Source organism: Oncorhynchus tshawytscha, linkage group LG08 (genome assembly GCF_018296145.1).
Source record: "Oncorhynchus tshawytscha isolate Ot180627B linkage group LG08, Otsh_v2.0, whole genome shotgun sequence".
Taxonomy (NCBI): domain Eukaryota; kingdom Metazoa; phylum Chordata; class Actinopteri; order Salmoniformes; family Salmonidae; genus Oncorhynchus; species Oncorhynchus tshawytscha.
The window spans coordinates 77548483-77570266 of record NC_056436.1 but is presented as its reverse complement, the minus strand read 5'-3'; the positions used below and the strand labels follow the sequence as shown (position 1 = coordinate 77570266).

The 21784-nt window shown below is 46.3% G+C and overlaps 2 protein-coding genes across 2 annotated transcripts in view; both read left to right on the top strand.

The window, feature by feature from the left end:
- The window catches only part of LOC112238906 (serine/threonine-protein phosphatase 2A 55 kDa regulatory subunit B beta isoform-like), a 33962-nt gene extending 21074 nt beyond the window's left edge, over positions 1-12888 (top strand). Inside the window, exons 4-10 of the mRNA XM_042325986.1 lie at positions 756-868; positions 3351-3528; positions 5278-5442; positions 6995-7164; positions 8444-8535; positions 10200-10323; positions 12625-12888. Of these exons, the coding sequence (XP_042181920.1) occupies positions 756-868; positions 3351-3528; positions 5278-5442; positions 6995-7164; positions 8444-8535; positions 10200-10323; positions 12625-12780 (998 nt within the window). The 3' untranslated portion in view covers positions 12781-12888. The remainder of the gene's footprint in view (positions 1-755; positions 869-3350; positions 3529-5277; positions 5443-6994; positions 7165-8443; positions 8536-10199; positions 10324-12624) is intronic.
- A 6813-nt stretch (positions 12889-19701) lies between these two features.
- LOC112238907 (G-protein coupled receptor 151-like) lies at positions 19702-21784 on the top strand. Its single transcript, XM_024407436.1, has one exon. The coding sequence runs from the start codon at positions 19992-19994 to the stop codon at positions 21339-21341; it is 1350 nt and encodes a 449-aa protein (XP_024263204.1). The 5' UTR covers positions 19702-19991; the 3' UTR covers positions 21342-21784.

The following is a 21784-nucleotide window of genomic DNA, read 5'->3' as shown; positions in this document are numbered from 1 at the left end:
CACCCTGACCATAGTTTGCTTTGTATGTTTCTATGTTTTGTTTGGTCAGGGTGTGATCTGAGTGGACATTCTATGTTGGATGTCTTGTTTGTCTATTTCTATGTCTGGCCTGATATGGTTCTCAATCAGAGGCAGGTGTTAGTCATTGTCTCTGATTGGGAACCATATTTAGGTAGCCTGTTTGGTGTTGGGTTTTGTGGGTGATTGTTCCTGTCTGTGTTTGCACCAGATAGGGCTGTTTTGGGTTTTCACATTTCTTGTTTTGTTAGTTTGTTCATGTGTAGTTTCTTTATTAAAGAACCATGAATAACAACCACGCTGCATTTTGGTCCGCCTCTCCTTCAACTCAAGAAAACCGTTACAGCAGCTCACACCACCCACAGCAGCTCACACCACCCACAATCACAGTAGCATGGAGTAGCATCTCTTTATTTCTCCTTCTCTTTTATCTTTCCCTCTCCCTTTCTCTCTCTTTCATTCTCTCTCTTTCATTCTCTCTCTTTCATTCTCTCTCTTTCTCTCTTTCATTCTCTCTCTCTCTTTCATTCTCTCTCTCTTTCTCTCTTTCATTCTCTCTCTCTTTCATTCTCTCTCTCTTTCTCTCTTTCATTCTCTCTCTCTTACATTCTCTCTCTTTTTTCTCTCTCTGTTTCGGTCTCTCGCTTTGTGTACGGTGTGTGTGTGTGCGTGCGTGTGTGTGCGCGCGTGTGTGTGTGCGTGCATGTGTGTGCGCGCGTGTGTGTGTGTGTGTGTAGATAAGACAGTGAAGCTCTGGAAGATTCGTGAGAGAGACAGACGACCGGAGGGATACAACCTGAAGGATGAAGACGGACAAATCAGACACCCATCCACAATCACCTCACTACGGGTGAGAACACACACACGCGCGCGCAAAAACACGTACAGACGCACACACACACATCCACACAAACACACACACAGTATCTCATAAGGACAGAATAATACTAGGTAATAAGAGTCAATATATCATTGTCCCGAGGGGTCCCAAGATGAGAATGATGTTGTTTGATATCACTGACATGAATACTTTATGAACGAGGATATATAAAGCAAATGCTTATGTTTCAGTCTTCTGGCAATATACAATATTGCTCTCCCAAATAAACTCATAGAATTTTGGCTATTCCAAATGACTTTGCACATTTCCATTGAATATGCAGCTCACTTCTCTCAGGACAGGTCTATTTCTCATAGTACATTCGCTCCTTATCACTGAGAGAAGAATCCGTTTTTCAATACTCTGCTATGGAGAATCATTTATATGACAGATCTCATATGCTCCGTCAGCACTGACAGACGGCTCGGAGGAGGGAGGGACGGAGTGAGAGACTGATCGATATGTGCACTGAGATGAATGCGATGAAGGGGATCATCTCTCTATATCTTTCACTCTACCTTCTTCACAATCCCATCACCCAGCCAACCATATTCTTTAATTCTCACAGAGAATCCCGGCTCAATCAAATCAAACTTTAGTCGTCACATGTGCCGAATACAACATGTGTAGACCTTACCGTGAAATGCCTACAAGCCCTTAACCAACAGTGCAGTTCAAAGAGAGTTAAGAAAATATTTACCAAGTACACTAAAGTTAAACATTTTTTAAAAAAGTAACACAATAGGAATAACAATAACGAGGCTATATACAGGGCGCACCGATACCGAGTCAGTGTGGAGGCTATATACAGGGCGCACCGATACCGAGTCAGTGTGCGGCAGTACAGGTTAGTTGAGGTCATTTGTACATGTAGGTGGGGGTGAAGTGACTATGCATAGATAATAAACAGCGAGTAGCAGCAGTGTACAAAAGGGAGGGGGGGTCAATGTAAATTGTCTGGTGGTGATTTTATTAATTGTTCAGCAGTCTTATGGCTTGTGGACAGAAGCCGTTGAGGAGCCTTTTGGTCCTTAGTAGGGGACTAAGTACACACCCCTGAGGGGCCCCAGTGTTAAGGATCAGCATGGCAGACGTGTTGGCATGCATCTATTAATGGCCTCTCTCTCTCTCGGTCTCTGTCTCTCAATTCAATTTAAAGGGCTTTATTGGCATGGGAAACATATTTTAACATTGCCAAAGAAAGTTAAATAGACAATGAATAAAACTGAAATAAATAATAAAAAATGAACAGTAAACATTATAGAGACATTTCAAATATACAGTGTTGTAATGATGTGCAAATTGATAAAGTACAAAAGGGAAAATAAATAAACATACATATGGATTGTATTTATAATAGTGTTTGTTCTTCACTGGTTGCCCTTTTCTCTCTCGCTCTCTCGCTCGCTCTCTTGCTCGCTCTCTTGCTCGGTATATGACTGTATGTCATATACCATAATGGATGACATCTGTGAGTCTCTACAGTCTGTTAGGAAGTTGGGAATAGTAGAGTGTGGCTGTTACTGAGGTTAAAAGGCATGGGGGGGAGAATGTAGTGTAGTGTCAATGTGGTTCCTCTGCAGGCCCTCCCTGGCTCTTCAGTCCTAACACCGTCTCACTAGGCCCTCCCTGGCTCCTCAGTCCTAACACCATCTCACTAGGCCCTCCCTGGCTCCTCAGTCCTAACACCAGCTCACTAGGCCCTCCCTGGCTCCTCAGTCCTAACACCATCTCACTAGGTCCTCCCTGGCTCCTCAGTCCTAACACCAGCTCACTAGGCCCCCTAGCTCCTCAGTCCTAACACCGTCTCACTAGGCCCTCCCTGGCTCCTCAGTCCTAACACCATCTCACTAGGCCCTCCCTGGCTCCTCAGTCCTAACACCATCTCACTAGGCCCCCCCTGGCTCCTCAGTCCTAACACCAGCTCAGCCCCCCTGGCTCCTCCTAACACCAGCCACTAGGTCTGCAGCTATGGCCTCAGTCCTAACACCAGCTCACTAGGCCCTCCCTGGCTCCTCAGTCCTAACACCAGCTCACTAGGCCCCCTAGCTCCTCAGTCCTAACACCAGCTCACTAAGCCCCCCTGGCTCCTCAGTCGTAACACCAGCTCACTAGGTCTGCAGCTATGGCTCCTCAGTCCTAATACCAGCTCACTAGGCCTGCTGCTGTGCTGTCTACCACTACATTAAAGTGGAGACATACAGTACATGAAGTCATGTGGAAAGATGTGTACGTGTGTAGCAGAGACTGAATGGCTGTATAGAACCAGGCATTCACAGTGTACTGAAATAGAAAGAGCCCTCAAGGTATTCATAGTCAATCTGTGAATGCTCTCGCAGTCTTAGATTCTATGATCTGTGATACAATGAAGTTTTATGATATTTAAGTGATATATTCCTGAGGTCACAGAGTCAGTCATGTGATGTGAATAGATGTGCTCCCTCCCTGCCAGGTGCCTGTCCTCCAGAACTCAGATCTGATGGTTGAGGCAACAGCGCGGCGTGTGTTCAGTAACGCCCACACCTACCACATCAACTCCATCTCCGTGAACTCCGACTTCCAGACTTACATCTCCACGGATGACCTCAGGGTCAACCTGTGGAACCTGGAGATCACTGACCAGAGCTTCAGTATCCTTTCACCTTTACCCCTTAACCCCATACTAACATATCCTCTGTCATAGTTTATCTGTCTACAGTCATGGCCAAAAGTTGAGAATTACACAAATATAAATTTTCACAAAGTCTGCTGCCTCAGTTTGTATGATGGTAATTTGTATAGACTCCAGAATTTTATGAAGAGTGATCAGATGAATTGCAAAGTCCCTCTTTGCCATGCAAATGAACTGAATCCTCAAAACACATTTCCAATGCATTTCAGCCCTGCCACAAAAGTACCAGCTGACATCATGTCAGTGATTCTCTCATTAACACAGGTGTGAGTGTTGACGAGGACAAGGCTGGAGATCACTCTGTCATGCTGATTGAGTTCGAATAACAGACTGGAAGCTTCAATAGGAGGGTGATGCTTGGAATCATTGTTCTTCCTCTGTCAGCCATGGTTACCTGCAAGGAAACACATGCCATCATCATTGCTTTGCACAAAAAGGGCTTCACAGGCAAGGATATTGCTGCCAGTAAGATTGCACCTAAATCAACCATTTATCGGATCATCAAGAACTTCAAGGAGAGTGATTCAATTGTTGTGAAGAAGGCTTCAGGGCGCCAAAGAAAGTCCAGCAAGCGCCAGGACCGTCTCCTAAAGTTGATTCAGCTGCGGGATTGGGGCACCACCAGTACAGAGCTTGCTCAGGAATGGCAGCAGGCAGGTGTGAGTGCATCTGCATGCACAGTGAGGCAAAGACTTTTGGAGGATGGCCTGGTGTCAAGAAGGGCAGCAAAGAAGCCACTTCTCCCCAGGAAAAACATCAGGGACAAACTGATATTCTGCAGAAGGTACAGGGATTGGACTGCTGAGGACTGGGGTAAAGTCGTTTTCTCTGATGAATCCCCTTTCTGATTGTTTGGGGCATCCGGAAAAAAGCTTGTCCGGAGAAGACAAGGTGAGCTCTACCATCAGTCCTGTGTCATGCCAACAGTAAAGCATCCTGAGACCATTCATGAGACCATTCATGTGTGGGGTTGCTTCTCAGCCAAGGGAGTGGCCTCACTTACAATTTTGCCTAAGAACACAGCCATGAATAAAGAATGGTACCAACACATCCTCCAAGAGCAACTTCTCCCAACCATCCAGGAACAGTTTGGTGAAGAACAATGCCTTTTCCAGCATGATGGAGCACCTTGCCATAAGGGAAAAGTGATAACTAAGTGGCTCGGGGAACAAAACATCGATATTTTGGTTCCATGGCCAGGAAACTCCCCAGACCTTAATCCCATTGACAACTTGTGGTCAATCCTCAAAAGGCGGGTGGACAAACAAAACCCCACAAATTCTGACAAACTACAAGCATTGATTATGCAAGAATGGGCTGCCATCAGTCAGGATGTGGCCCAGAAGTTAATTGACAGCATGTCAGGGCGGATTGCAGACGTCTTGAAAAAGAATGGTCAACACTGCAAATATTGACTCTTTTCATCAACTTCATGTAATTGTCAATAAAAGCCTTTGACACGTATGAAATGCTTGTTATTATACTTCAGTATTCCATAGTAACATCTGACACAAATATATAAAGTCACTGAAGCAGCAAACTTTGTGAAAATGTATATTTGTGTCATTCTCAAAACTTTTGGCCACGACCGTACAACATTTCTAGGTTACCGACTGCAGCTTGGAACAAGTGCCTGTATTCTGTTCATCTGGCTTGTCTTTAAACACCATTTAGCTGAAGTGTTATTTCTCCCTGAGCCCGTCCCCAGACATCGTGGACATTAAGCCGTGTAACATGGAGGATCTGACGGAGGTGATTACAGCAGCAGAGTTTCATCCTCAGCAGTGTAACACCTTGGCTTACAGCAGCAGTAGAGGGTCAGTACGACTCTGTGACATGAGGAAACAGGCGCTCTGCGACACACACTGCAAGTGTGAGTACTGGGAACAGGCATACACACAGACACACGTATTCAATCACACACGCACGCATACACACACACACACGCACACACACACACACACACACACACACAGACACACACACGCACGCATACACACACACACACGCACACACACACACACACACACACACACACACACACACACACACACACACACACACACACACACACACACACACACACACACACACACACACACACACACACACAGACACACAGACACACGTATTCAATCACACACGCACGCATACACACACACACGCACACACACACACACACACACACACACAGACACACACACACACACAGACACACTTATTCAATCACCCACACACACACACAGACACACACACACACACACCACTCAAACATGGTACACGGTGTGACAGCTATGCCACTATCTGTAGAGGGGGAAAGAGATTGAAAAAAGAAGGGAGAGAGGGAGGGAAGTCTTCTGTCTCTATTGAACCAACCTTTATCCTACTACAGTCAATGGTATGGTTGGGAATGATAACCACAAACATCAATAAGGTTGTCTGTCTGTCTTCTCTCCCAGTCAAGACAATGAAAGGCTCAACGTCTCAAAGCCCCTGTCTGTCTCTGGGAGCGTCAGATAATATGCATATGCCTCTGAAGGAAATGAATAATGAATACGTTGACATTTAAGCCTGAGGATCGATGGTGTAAGATGCTAAATAAATACATATACTATAATAATAACATACCTCCCTATGGAAATACCACGCTGTGTCCCAAATGGCACCCTATCCCCTATATAGTGTATTACTTTTGACCAGGGCCCATAGGGGATAGAGTGTAATTTGGGACGCAGACATTTTGCTCAATAACAGTAGTTATTTCCTGAGCTGTATTAACGTGTTCACCGGTCCGTACACACACACACACACACACACACACACACACACACACACACACACACACACACACACACACACACACACACACATACATGGTGTATTTGTTTCCTGACACAGGAACAAGCCAAAATATATCGTAGAGGATTAGAAATTGCTGTCTGTCGACAGAAAAATACTTTGAAGTCAGATTTTGCAGCAAAAAGATTATGTAGTTATCTGTGTTTTGCCTTTGTAGGGCAGTATAACAGGCCCCCGTTAGGCACTGATTCTCAGGAACAACACGCACACACAGACCCCCCCCACACACACACACACACACACAGACCCCCAATACACACACACACACACACACACACACTGCCCTGTGATGAATACCAGGACTCCAGTAAGCGGAGCACCGTGACATTGATTTGTTTTCTCCCTCCCTCATCCCTTTATCCGCTCGTTTCTCATCCTTCGTTAGACTCCCCACTGACACACAGAGCTGTTCTCCCTGTGTGAACATAGCAAGGAGGCAGGAACACACACACACACACACAATTCATTCAATTCATGAACGCTCCCCCTGGTTTGATAACAGACTTGTCGATGCATAGCTTGTTATTCCTGTGGTGTAACTATTCATCCCTCCCTCCCTCACTCAGTCTTTGAGGAGCCAGAGGACCCCTTCACTCGTTCATTTTTCTCAGAGATCATCTCTTCCATCTCAGACATCAAGTTTAGTCACAGCGGGCGCTTCTTGATGACACGGGACTACCTGACGGTCAAGGTGTGGGACCTCAACATGGAGACCAGACCGGTCCAGACATACCAGGTAGTCTACGCTGTGTGTGTACGCTGTGTGTGTGTGTGTACGCTGTGTGTGTGTACGCTGTGTGTGTGTACGCTGTGTGTGTGTACGCTGTGTGTCTACGCTGTGTGTGTGTGTCTACGCTGTGTGTGTACGCTGTGTGTGTGTGTTCGCTGTGTGTGTGTGTGTACGCTGTGTGTGTGTGTACGCTGTGTGTGTGTGTACGCTGTGTGTGTGTGTACGCTGTGTGTGTGTGTGTACGCTGTGTGTGTGTGTGTACGCTGTGTGTGTGTGTACGCTGTGTGTGTGTGTACGCTGTGTGTGTGTACGCTGTGTGTGTGTGTACGCTGTGTGTGTGTGTACGCTGTGTGTGTGTGTACGCTGTGTGTGTGTACGCTGTGTGTGTGTGTATGCTGTGTGTGTGTGTACGCTGTGTGTGTGTGTACGCTGTGTGTGTGTGTGTACGCTGTGTGTGTGTGTACGCTGTGTGTGTGTGTGTGTACGCTGTGTGTGTGTGTGTACGCTGTGTGTGTGTGTGTACGCTGTGTGTGTGTGTGTACGCTGTGTGTGTGTGTGTACGCTGTGTGTGTGTGTACGCTGTGTGTGTGTGTGTACGCTGTGTGTGTGTGTGTACGTTGTGTGTGTGTGCGTGTACGCTGTGTGTGTGTACGCTGTGTGTGTGTACGCTGTGTGTGTGTGTGTGTGTACGCTGTGTGTGTGTGTGTGTGTGTACGCTGTGTGTGTACGCTGTGTGTACGCTGTGTGTACCCTGTGTGTGTACGCTGTGTGTGTGTACGCTGTGTGTGTACGCTGTGTGTGTGTGTACGCTGTGTGTGTACGCTGTGTGTGTACGCTGTGTGTGTGTACGCTGTGTGTACGCTGTGTGTGTGTGTACGCTGTGTGTGTGTACGCTGTGTGTGTGTACGCTGCGTGTGTGTGTCTGTATGCTGTGTGTGTGTGTGTGTGTGTGTGTGTGTGCTGTGTATCTGGATCTGATCTCCCAGTATGTCTGTCTGTGACCAGATAGTGTAGACCGGGGACCAGCTGTCACTGTGGGGGGTTTACTAACAGTCAGTATCAGTCTTACAGATGAATCCAGTGTTCAGTAAGTCTTCCCTGGGGTAATTGGTAGGGAAGATAGACTACAGCCCCTTCACTCAACCCTATGTCATTTGATTTGATTTATCTAAACTTTATTTAACATTGTAGGTCAATTGAGGACACCTTTCTCTCCGGAAGGGTAGTTTCATCGTTCATATCCGTTCATATCCGTGACAATAGTGATCTTGTTGTTTGTCCCCAGGTCCATGACTACCTGAGGGGTAAGCTGTGTTCTCTGTACGAGAACGACTGCATCTTCGACAAGTTTGAGTGTGTCTGGAACGGGTCAGACAGGTGAGTGTGATCTTATGTGTCTGTGTGTGTGTGTGTGTCTCTGTCTCTATGTGTGTGTCTCTGTCTCTATGTGTGTGTCTGTGTGTGTGTCTCTGTCTCTATGTGTGTGTCTCTGTCTCTATGTGTGTGTCTCTGTGTCTGTGTCTGTGTGTGTCTCTGTGTGTGTGTCTCTGTGTCTGTGTGTGTGTGTCTCTGTCTGTGTGTGTGTGTCTCTGTGTGTGTGTGTGTGTGTGTCTCTGTCTCTGTGTGTGTGTGTGTCTCTGTTTCTCTGTGTGTGTCTCTGTTTCTGTGTGTGTGTCTCTGTCTCTGTGTGTGTCTCTGTCTCTGTGTGTGTGTCTCTGTCTCTGTGTGTGTGTCTCTGTCTCTATGTGTGTGTCTCTGTCTCTGTGTGTGTGTCTCTGTGTCTATGTGTGTGTCTCTGTGTCTATGTGTGTGTCTCTGTCTCTATGTGTGTGACTGTGTCTGTGTGTGTGTCTCTGTCTATGTGTCTGTGTCTGTGTGTGTGTCTCTGTCTCTATGTGTGTGTGTCTGTGTATGTCTCTGTGTCTATGTGTGTGTCTCTGTGTCTGTGTGTGTGTCTCTGTGTGTGTGTGTGTGTCTGTGTGTGTGTCTCTGTGTCTATGTGTGTGTCTCTGTCTCTGTGTGTGTGTGTCTGTGTGTGTGTCTCTGTGTCTGTGTGTGTGTCTCTGTGTGTGTCTCTGTGTCTATGTGTGTGTCAATTGATCTCCTCTTGTCTCTCTCTCTATGTGTGTGTCTCTGTGTGTGTCTCTGTCTGTGTGTGTGTGTCTCTGTCTCTATGTGTGTGTCTCTGTCTCTGTGTGTGTCTCTCTGTCTCTGTGTGTGTGTCTCTGTCTCTGTGTGTGTGTCTCTGTCTCTGTGTGTCTCTGTCTCTATGTGTGTGTCTCTGTCTCTATGTGTGTGTCTCTGTGTGTGTCTCTGTGTCTCTATGTGTGTGTCTCTGTGTGTGTCTCTGTGTCTCTATGTGTGTGTCAATCGATCTCCTCTTGTCTCTCTCTCTATGTGTCTGTCTGTCTCTGTGTGTGTCTCTGTCTCTATGTGTGTGTCAATCGATCTCCTCTTGTCTCTCTCTCTATGTGTGTGTCTCTGTCTCTATGTGTGTGTCTCTGTGTGTGTGTCTCTGTCTCTATGTGTGTGTCAATCGATCTCCTCTTGTCTCTCTCTCTGTGTGTGTGTCTCTCTCTATGTGTGTGTCTCTGTCTCTATGTGTGTGTGTCTCTGTCTCTATGTGTGTGTCTCTGTGTGTGTCTCTGTCTCTATGTGTGTGTCAATCGATCTCCTCTTGTCTCTCTCTCTGTGTGTGTGTCTCTCTCTCTATGTGTGTGTCTCTGTCTCTCTGTGTGTGTGTCTCTCTATGTGTGTGTCTCTGTGTGTGTCTCTGTCTCTATGTGTGTGTCTCTCTCTCTATGTGTGTGTCTCTGTCTCTATGTGTCTGTCTCTGTGTGTGTCTCTGTCTCTGTGTGTATGTCAATCGATCTCCTCTTGTCTCTCTCTCTATGTGTGTGTCTCTGTGTGTGTCTCTATGTGTGTCTCTCTCTCTCTGTGTGTGTCAATCGATCTCCTCTTGTCTCTCTCTATGTGTGTGTCTCTGTGTGTGTCTCTGTCTCTGTGTGTGTGTCAATCGATCTCCTCTTGTCTCTCTCCAGTGTCATTATGACGGGATCATATAATAATTTCTTCCGGATGTTTGATCGGAACACCAAGAAAGATGTGACTCTGGAGGCTTCCAGAGAGAACAGCAAACCCCGGGCCATCCTCAAACCACGCAAGGTAATACTGTAACACAGTTACATATTAAATATGTGCCAAAACTCTTTTATTTTGGATTGATGGTATGTAAATATACACTGCTCAAAAAAATAAAGGGAACACTAAAATAACACATTCTAGATCTGAAAGAATGAAATATACTTTTTTCTTTACATAGTTGAATGTGCTGACAACAAAATCACACAAAAATTATCAATGGAAATCAAATTTATCAGCCCATGGAGGTCTGGATTTGGAGTCACACTCAAAATTAAAGTAGAAAACCACACTACAGGCTGATCCAACGTTGATGTAATGTCCTTAAAACAAGTCAAAATGAGGCTCAGTAGTGTGTGTGGCCTCCACGTGCCTGTATGACCTCCCTAGAACGCTTGGGCATGCTCCTGATGAGGTGGCGGATGGTCTCCTAAGGGATCTCCTCCCAGACCTGGACTAAAGCATCGGCCAACTCCTGGACAGTCTGTGGTGCAACGTGGCATTGATGGATGGAGCGAGACATGATGTCCCAGATGTGCTCAATTGGATTCAGGTCTGGGGAACGGGCGGGCCAGTCCATAGCATCAATGCCTTCCTCTTGCAGGAACTGCTGACACACTCCAGCCACATGAGGTCTAGCATTGTCTTGCATTAGGAGGAACCCAGGGCCAACCGCACCAGCATATGGTCTCACAAGGGGTCTGAGGATCTCATCTCAGTATTGGAAGCCATGCTGCAGTTGCCCAATTGGAATGGCAGTCACGCTACCTCTGGCGAGCACATGGAGGGCTGTGCGGCCCCCCAAAGAAATGCCACCCCACACCATGACTGACCCACCGCCAAACCGGTCATGCTGGAGGATGTTGCAGGCAGCAGAATGTTCTCCACGGCGTCTCCAGACTCTGTCACGTCTGTCACATGTGCTCAGTGTGAACCTGCTTTCATCTGTGAAGAGCACAGGGTGCCAGTGGCGAATTTGCCAATCTTGGTGTTCTCTGGCAAATGCCAAACGTCCTGCACGGTGTTGGGCTGTAAGCACAACCCCCACCTGTGGACGTCGGGCCCTCATACCACCCTCATGGAGTCTGTTTCTGACCGTTTGAGCAGACACATGCACATTTGTGGCCTGCTGGAGGTCATTTTGCAGGGCTCTGGCAGTGCTCCTCCTGCTCCTCCTTGCACAAAGGCGGAGGTAGCGGTCCTGCTGCCGGGTTGTTGCCCTCCTACGGCCTCCTCCATGTCTCCTGATGTACTGGCCTGTCTCCTGGTAGCGCCTCCATGCTCTGGACACTACACTGACAGACACAGCAAACCTTCTTGCCACAGCTCGCATTCATGTGCCATCCTGGATGAGATGCACTACCTGAGCCACTTGTGTGGGTTGTAGACTCCGTCTCATGCTACCACTAGAGTGAAAGCACCGCCAGCATTCAAAAGTGACCAAAACATCAGCCAGGAAGCATAGGAACTGAGAAGTGGTCACCACCTGCAGAACCACTCCTTTATTGGGGGTGTCTTGCTAATTGCCTATAATTTCCACCTGTTGTCTATTCCATTTGCACAACAGCATGTGACATTTTTTGTCAATCAGTGTTGCTTCCTAAGTGGACAGTTTGATTTCACAGAAGTGTGATTGACTTGGAGTTACATTGTGTTGTTTAAGTGTTCCCTTTATTTTTTGGAGCAGTGTATATATATTCTATACAGTATATTTTGTAAGTCTTTGTTTGGTTATTGGATAGAGAGAGGTGAAAGATAGAGGATAAATATTATAAGACCCCGTCATTATGACACTGGAGAGACGAGGAGAAATGGCAGTGGCCGAATTGGAAGCCATGCTGCAGTGGCCCAATTGGAAGCCATGCTGCAGTGGCCCAGATCGCCAGGTCACCCTAGGCCACTGATGGTATGTTTTAATGGATTTGTGTAAGATTGGCAAATGTCCAATTTCAGAATTTTTTGGTTTGTAACTGAAGAGGAGGAAATATTAACAATCAGTGTGTGCAAGGATGTGCTCATGAAGTCTCTCCTCACCTCTCCTCACCTCCCCCTCCTCTTCTGCTCACCTCTCCTCTCCTCTCCCCTCCTATCCTTCCCCCTCCTCTCCGCTCTTCTCCTCACCTCTCATCTTCTTACCTCCCCATCTTCTCCTCACCTCACCTCTTCTCTCCTCTCACTTCCTCTCCCCTCCTCTTCTCTCCTCACCCTTCCTCTCCTCTCCCCTTCATTCCTCTTCTCTTCTCTCCCCTTCCCCTCCCATCCTCTCCCTCCTCTCCTCTCCCCTCCCCTCCTTTCCTCACCTCATCCTCCTCTCCTTCTTTCTAGGTGTGTGTGGGAGGGAAGCGTCGTAAAGACGAGGTGACTGTTGACAGTCTGGACTTCAGTAAGAAAATCCTCCACTCCACCTGGCACCCACAGGAAAACATCATCGCTGTGGCAGCCAGTAACAACCTTTACATCTTCCAGGACAAGGTCACCTAGGGGTCAGCTTACTTCTGACCTCTAAGCCCTGACCCCACGCAGGGGAAGAGATGGAGGGAGAGACTGAGAGGATGGAGAGAGCGCTGGAGGGGAGTTACAGAGACAGAAGAGGAGAGGGATGGAGGAAAAGTACGGAGACAGAAGAGGAGAGGGATGGAGGAGAGGTACAGAGACAGAAGAGGAGAGGTACAGAGACAGAAGAGGAGAGGGATGGAGGAGAGGTACAGAGACAAAAGAGAGGTACAGAGACAGAGGAGAGGTACAGAGACAGAAGAGGAGAGGTACAGAGACAGAAGAGGAAAGGTATGGAGGAGAGGTACAGAGACAGAACAGAGACAGAAGAGGGATGGAGGGATGGAGGAAAGGATACAGAGACAGAAGAGGAGAGGGATGGAGGAGAGGTAGAGACAGAAAAGGAGAGGGATGAAGGAGAGGTACAGACAGAAGAGGAGAGGGATGGAGGAGAGGTAGAGACAGAAGAGAAGAGAGGGATGGAGGAGAGGTAGAGACAGAAGAGGAGAGGGAGAAGAGTAGAGACAGAAGAGAGGGATGGAGGAGAGGTAGAGACAGAAGTGGAGAGGATAGGTAGAGAAGAAGAGGAGAGGGATGGAGGAGAGGTAGAGACAGAAGAGGAGAGGGATGGAGGAGAGGTAGAGACAGAAGTGGAGAGGGATGGAGGAGAGGTAGAGACAGAAGAGGAGAGGGATGGAGGAGAGGTAGAGACAGAAGTGGAGAGGGATGGAGGAAAAGAGAAAGAGAGATGGATGTTTATTTACCTCTTCACTAAGTGTTCCTCCTCCTCCTCTCCTCTTGTCTGCCTTGTTGCTGTGAGTCTGATATGGCTGGAGGGAATGCTGGAATTCATGGAATGGGAATTTCCAGTACACACTTGGTAATTCCCGCTCCAAATGTGAGAGTGTTCAGCCTGGATAAAGTTAGGATGAAGACAGATGCTTCTTCTAGGCCTGAGTGGAATGAAATTAGCCACTTTCTCTGGCCTGCGCAAGCCTCTCCATGGCCTTCAGTTAACTGTTTTAGTTTTTCATTTGAGTGACACTTGAAGGAGCGTTGTCATGCAACCAGAGTAAGACTGGACTGGAGTCACAGATCAACTGAGATGAAACTGAGACATAGCAGAACACTCTATCTGACCAGTCTCCATTTTGTTTCCATAACAAGATAAGACAGGAGAATATGGAGAGAACACAGACCTTTATGAATGTTACTGACGTATCTCCTGTCCTCTCCAGCCACTAGGCCACATCTGTCCCGTCCGGAGGTTCAGACATGAGGCCACTGGACATGGACATGACTGTTACACAACTAACTGAACCTTCATTATAGCACTGAAACGGGTTTGACTCACAGTATCCTCACTTGCATACTACCAACTGTAAACCTGTGTGCTAAGTGTGGATATTGGGAGTGTGGATGTTTTGGCCTGTTTCTGACATGATAATAACGTGAAGGATGTGATGAGGACTCTGACATTCAGGTGTTTATTTTATGTGATGATGTGTCTTTTTCTTGTCAATGATTCTGGTTTTGAAGCTGTGGTGCCTTTTTTGGTATGTGGGGTTGATGAGGAGGATGGGGAGGATGAAGAGGGAGGTGAAAACAATGCAAGTGTGAATGTTTTTACTCAGAAATATAGGGGGGGAAAGCTAAGCAAATTTAAGTTACCATTGAGAAGTACTTGAATTCATCGAGTTTACTTTATAATTTCATTTTAGCAACTGACTGCACATTTATAATTGCTGTTTTGTTAATGCATATCCCTGTTTTGACCAGTCTGCAGTAGTCTCACCATGCAGTGGATGAACATAACCAGCTAAAAGAGTCCTATTATAGCTCAGTAAAAGACAGCGGGTTCTGTGTCTCATAACTAGGGCCCAGAGTTTTCCCTAGTCAGGTCACACAGTGAGGAACACCTCTGGGCCCTACTCCGAATACATCCATAGGGCCCTACTCCGAAAACATCCATAGGGCCCCACTCCGAATACATCCATAGGGCCCTACTCCGAATACATCCATAGGGCCCTACTCCGAATACATCCATAGGGCCCTACTCCGAAAACATCCATAGGGCCCTACTCCGAATACATCCATCCAGGGCCTGTGTTTCTCCTTTGGGGTACCCCAGATGCATCTTAGGTCAGGGCCCTAGGTAAGGTTAGAATTGGGGAAGGGAAGCTGATCCTAGATATGGGCCCTACTCTAGCTGCAGTGAATGGTATCATCCATAGGGCCCTAACAATACATCCATAGGGCCCTGACTCAGTGACTTTTATGAATGCATCCATAGGGCCCTTCTCCTTTATAGGGCATCCATAGGGCCCTACTCCGAATACATCCATAGGGCCCTACTCCGAATACATCCATAGGGCCCTATTTCCGAATACATCCATAGGGCCCTACTCCGAATACATCCATAGCGCCCTACTCCGAATACATCCATAGGGCCCTACTCCGAATACATCCATAGGGCCCTACTCCGAATACATCAAGTTCTCCATGCCTGTGTTTCTCTTCTTTGGGGTGAAGTTGACCCCAGATGCTGATCTTAGGTCAGTTTTGTGTTTTAACCCCCTAAGGTAAGGTTAGAATTGGGGAAGGGGAAGCTGATCCTAGATATGTGCCTACAGACAACTTCTAGCTGCAGTGAGGATGGTAATCATGACTTCAAGCTTAACAACCGGTGATGAGGGCTCAATGATATCAGTGACTTTTAGCTATGAATGCATCACAAATCACACCCCGTTCCCTTTATAGGGCACTACTTCTGACCAGGGCTCATAGGGCTCTGGTCAAAAGTAGAGCACTTTATAGGGTATAGGGTGTAATTTGTGAGGTACACTATGATTCCTTTACAAAGTAATGTCTTCTAAACAAATTCAGTTGTGTAACTTGGAAATGTATGGCTCAGAATGTAATGAAATGCAATTCATTTACCATGCAGTCTTCACGCTTTCTGGAATTATTTTGAATAAAAAAGTTTAAGCACGCGGTTTCTGTCCTTTTTGTAGTTATAATAGATATTTCAGGGAAATGTTTAGGTGTGTTTGTTATTGTGTTCTCTGTTCATCGAACTGTTCACAATGGAAGTTCGTGGAAGTGCAACTTTTATAGTCCTCGTTTGAAAAACCAAGAGCGCCCTCATCTGGAGAAAGCCATAAATCATCCTGCTGGTCTTCCTCGTGATCTCCTATCCCATAACCTAGATAATAATCATAATGGTTCACATACATTTAGAGTAAGGGCACATATAACTCATTTAGGGGACACAAATCTTTATTTTTAGACTATTCCCAAAGTATAAATTATTATTCTGAGTCGACCAATTAAGGCATTTTAAAGCAATAATAACTTGTTGCCGGATATTATATAAACCATAACCTTAGACAGAGTAAAGGCCTATACATGGATATTATATAAACCATAACCTTAGACAGAGTAAAGGCCTATACATGGATATTATATAAACCATAACCTTAGACAGAGTAAAGGCCTATACATGGATATTATATAAACCATAACCTTAGACAGAGTAAAGGCCTATACATGGATATTATATAAACCATAACCTTAGACAGAGTAAAGGCCTATACATGGATATTATATAAACCATAACCTTAGACAGAGTAAAGGCCTATACATGGATATTATATAAACCATAACCTTAGACAGAGTAAAGGCCTATACATGGATATTATATAAACCATAACCTTAGACAGAGTAAAGGCCTATACATGGATATTATATAAACCATAACCTTAGACAGAGTAAAGGCCTATACATGGATATTATATAAACCATAACCTTAGACAGAGTAAAGGCCTATACATGGATATTATATAAACCATAACCTTAGACAGAGTAAAGGCCTATACATGGATATTATATAAACCATAACCTTAGACAGAGTAAAGGCCTATACATGGATATTATATAAACCATAACCTTAGACAGAGTAAAGGCCTATACATGGATATTATATAAACCATAACCTTAGACAGAGTAAAGGCCTATACATGGATATTATATAAACCATAACCTTAGACAGAGTAAAGGCCTATACATGGATATTTGTATTTATTAAACCTTTATTTAACTAGGCAAGTCAGTTAAGAACAAATTCTTATTTACAATGACGGCCTCCCCCGGCCAAACCCTCCCCTAACCCGGATACTACCTACTGGATCTATTATTCACACTGGCCCTTGGCCTTCTAATAGGCAAAACAGAGATGACTAATTCACAGTGTTAAACTATATTGCATTGGCTAAAATGATTGCAACCAATTTCCAGCCATTTTCGATCGTGGAGGACAGAGGTTTTAGAAATGATAGAAATAGTCTAAATCCAGTGTACACAATTCCATGCAGGAAAACCCTTTCAAAATCCCTTATTCCACATCTGTACGAGAGCACACAGGCTTCAGTGTGGGAAAGAGTCCAAAAAGCTACTGCAGTTTGCCTTACCACTGACTGTTGGACATCAAGGGTAACCACTTCTTACAGGTCAGTTACATGTCACTTCATTGAAGATGGTTTGATGTCTATCTGTCTTCTGGACTGCTTTGAGTTCAGCGACAGACACACCTCAGAGAACTTGGCAGAGGAACTGTTGTGATTGGCCAGAGAATGGCAAGTAGATGGGAAAGTGGTCTGATGTGTCAGCGACAATGCAGCTAACATCACCAAAGCCATGAACATTTTAAAATGGACCCATCATCCATGTCTTTCCCACACAATCAACCTGATTGTAAGAGATGCTCTGAAGGTGATGAAGCCCACTGTGGACAAAGTGAAAGCAGCTGTGGAATACGTCCACAGGAGCACAGTAGGTGCTGAAAAACTAAAGTCTACACAACACCAGATGGGGATGCCTGAGCTGAGGCCTAAACAAGACTGCACTACAAGGTGGAATTCAACATTTTATATGTTGAAGAGGTTTCTTGAGTCAAAGGATGCCATCATCTCTCCCCTGGCCATTGTCATTGCACCTGTTGATGGTCTGACCCAAGAGGAATGGAAGGTGGTGGAGGAGGTATGCAGAGTCCTGGAACCCTTTGAGCAGGTCACTGTGGAGATCAGTGGAGAGAGGTACAGTAAGCAGTTATTATTACATCATTATTTAATCCAATATTATATATGTATATAAGCAGTAGATTAGAATGTAGTATCAGCAGACAAAACATGAACCTGTCACCCCCTGACCATAGAGAGCTGTTAATTCTCTATGTTGGTTGGGGCATGATAGTGACTAGGGTGGGTCATCTAGGTGATTAATGGTTTATGTTGCCCTGGTATAGTTCCCAATCAGAGACAGCTGTTGATTGTTGTTTCTGATTGGGGATCATATTTAGGTAGCCATTTTCCCCATTGTGATTTGTGGGATCTTGACTATGTATAGTTGCCTAGTAGCACTGTTAGTTTCGTTTGTGCTTTATTGTTTTGTTTGGTGAGTTTCGATTTATTAAAATATGTGGAACTCTACGCACACTGCGCCTTGGTCCAATCATTCCAACGAACGTGACAGAACCTGAACTAATAAGTTACTGTTCTCTCTTTTAAGCTGTGACAGCCTCAAAAATGATACTCCTGTGTAAGGGTCTGCAGCCAATCACAGCCAGCTGCCAGAGAGGAGCAAATGTAACCACAGGACATGTGACAGAGTTGATGGACACCATATGTTCATCAATGGACAGAAAGTTCAACAGAATGGAATATAATCACGTTCTATCAGAAACCGATGCACTTGACCCCAGGTTTAAGAAGCTAGCCTTCAGTGATGCCAGAGCGATTGATAAGGCTCTTCAAAGAATAACCTTAGCAGCAGGGAGGGACAACCCCAGCAGTCAGCTGGCTCAGGCACCAGGGCAACAGGAAGAAGAGGGATCAGATGGAGCAGAAGCACCAGCAGTAGTGCCACAAACGTCTGCTGTTTAGATGCTGTTTGACAAGAGAGCAACTGGGGATGCAGCACGAAGGAATCTCTCAGCAGATGCCATAACGGAGGTCCGATCCTATTTGGAGGAGCCTCCCCTGGTGATCCTCTGAGCTGGTGGAAGAACAAGGCCTCTGTCTACCCACGGCTTACTAAAGTCATGACAGGGAGACTCTGCATAGGGGCCACATCCGCCACATCCGTTCCCTCTGAGAGGGTCTTCTCGAAAACGGGACAAATAATTATTGAGAGAAGAAACCGCATCAGCCCCTCGAAAGTGAGGCAGCTTGCATTTCTGAATGCAAATCTCTCATAAAGATACATCTGGTCAGCAGTGCTGTGTGCTGCTGGTTATAACATGGCAATAAAGAACAGAGAGAAAAGAGGGACCAGTTTAATGTTTTAACTGGGATGCTGCAGTTTTGCACATTGTTATTTATTTTTCTTTGATAAAGTGCAATATTCTATTATGCTGTTCAGATTCTATTAGTTTTGAATGGTTAGATTTACAGGCACTTTGTTTATATACTTTAAAAAGTTATACTTTAAATGCAAATGTTTAATAGCATTCTACTTTATAACAAACCAATGCATTTTTAAATACATTGTGGTTAAGGTAGAGTATGATTTCATTTAATCATTTAATTAGAATTGTTTTAACAACAATCATAGTCAAACTATCGCAAACTGTTTGACTTTAAAAAATACAAAATATGTATTTTTTTAAAGAGCAGTTTGGGAGCCAAAAGAGCGGGTTCTTTTTGGTGAGCTGAGCCGAAGGAACTGAAAAGAGCCGGAATGCCCATCACTAAACATCGTACAGAGCAGAGCCTGTTGGGGACGGTTGGAACAGGGACAGCGCTCTAATTGGCCCCGGGAATCTCGCGCAGTTTAGCTGGGGCTGTCAATCAAACTGCCACCTTTATAAGGGCGGATAAACCCGGCAGGAGACAGACAGACAGGACAGGAGTGTGACTGTCTGGGAGCAGATCGATTTTTGATAAACAGATTAGGCTACAATCAGGAGTTGAGTTTTAGATTGAGATTGATCCATTCACCTGTTTGTTGACTAATCTTTTAGAATATTTTTCTCTCAATACTTTTTTTCCTAGTCAGTCTTCTCATTAGTTTACCTTTCCACCAGTCTAGACTTCTTGTGTTAAGTTGGCTTTCAATATACTTTTAAAAATATTTCTTTACTCTATATAAAAAGATAAGTCTAAGTAGTTCTCTGTTGTCTCTCACCACCTGTCTCTTCTGAGATGGATAAACTGCCAAGGGTGAACCTAACGGCTGCTAACAGCTCTACTGTGGACCGGCTTCATCCTTCCTTCATCGAGCATGGTTCCTACCAGCACCTGTGTGTCCTCGTGCCTGTCATCCTGGGGGTGATCTGTGTCCTTGGGCTGGCCAGTACCCTCACAGCCATGGGCATCCTGATCTCCAACGCCCACCGTGGGAAACTATCCCTTATCAACGCTCTCATCCTCAACCTGATGTTTGCCGACGGCCTTGTACTGGCATTCGCCCTCCCGTTCCGCGCTGCTGCCTTTTCCAAACCCAGTTGGACGCTTGGTTGGACAGTGTGCAAGACCTGTGATTGGTTCCTGCAGAGCTGCATGGCTGCGAAGAGTTTTACCCTAGCGGTGTTGGCTAAGGCTTGTTACCGTTACGTCTCTAACCCGACTAAACAGGTCAGCATCCGTCTACGCTCCATCCTACTGGTGATGTGGTTCCTCTGGCTGCCTGCCTGCTCCGCTCCCATCCCTACCTGGCTGTTCTCTTCACTGCAGAGAGAGACCCGGGGGCTGGTGTGTGTGCAGGTGGTTCCCCCCGAAGCGCAGGACTTCATGTCGGTCTACGTCAAGGCGTACCCCCTGGGTGTGTTCTGCGCCCCTTTGAGTTTTGCCCTGCTGTATTTCTGGCGGGTGTATGGGCAGTGCCAGCGGCGCTGTAGTAAGACCCAGAACCTCCGAACGCAGATCAGATCCAGGAAGCTCACTCTGATGCTATTCAGTCTGACGGTAGCCATGACAACACTGTGGCTGCCGCAGTGGGTGGTCTGGGTGTGGGAGCGGCACGCCGCGGAGCGAGAGGCACAGGGACCGGGAGAGGGAGGACCCTTTGTCGTCTTCTCTCCCCCTCTCCTCCTCTCCCTCTCCGCCCTGCTCCTCACCTTCTTTCTCTCCCTGGTGAACCCCCTCATTGTCCTCTCTCTGTCAGAGGAGTTCAGAGAGGGTTACAGAGGTCTGTGGAGGCGCCTTACTCTTCGTAAACACACCCTGTCCAACCCCAAACCTGGCCCCCATGCACCCACTGCCCCCCAGTCCCCCTGCCCGCGACCAGAGACCTCAGGCCAGCCGAGGGGAGGAGACGGAGGCCTAGGCTCCATCCCTTGCCAGGGGACGACAGTTGATCCTCAACCCCAGATGGAGCAGGGCGGAGTGGGAGAGGCGGAGGATGAGGCAGAGGGAGAGAGCCCTCGGGATGGGATCGTGCTGCTAGACGTGGAGCAGTTTTGGCATGAGAGAGAGACAGGCTCCATGACAGAAGAGAATGATCCCATACCCTGGGAGCACCAGGAGGGAGCACCAACCGAAGGGAGGAAGTGAAGGAAGTGAGGAGAAGATATACACACAGACGAACAGGACTGGTTCTAAGAGGCTACTCAATACTCAGTTACATCTGTTCTTGTCTTTGTGTATCTGTCTATCTTGTGTGGTTTTTGTGAACAAATTGTGTTATCCACCACAACCAGTGATTTTTAAGCAAAAGGTTGTTTGAGAGTATTTGGATACTGCCTCAACGATGCCTGATACACTATTTAGCATCGAGACCAGCCAGTAAGCCTCCCCTCTCTCTTCCTCTCAGTTAGAGCCACAGCGTTCAAACAACCTTCAAACAACACACACACTAACAGACTATATCAAATGTCAGTCCGACTGTAATGGACTGACATTTGACTATACCTCACTGGACTGAAGATCAGTCAACAGAGGAATCAGCACAGGAGACAACACAGGAGACGACACAGGAGACAACACAGGAGACAACA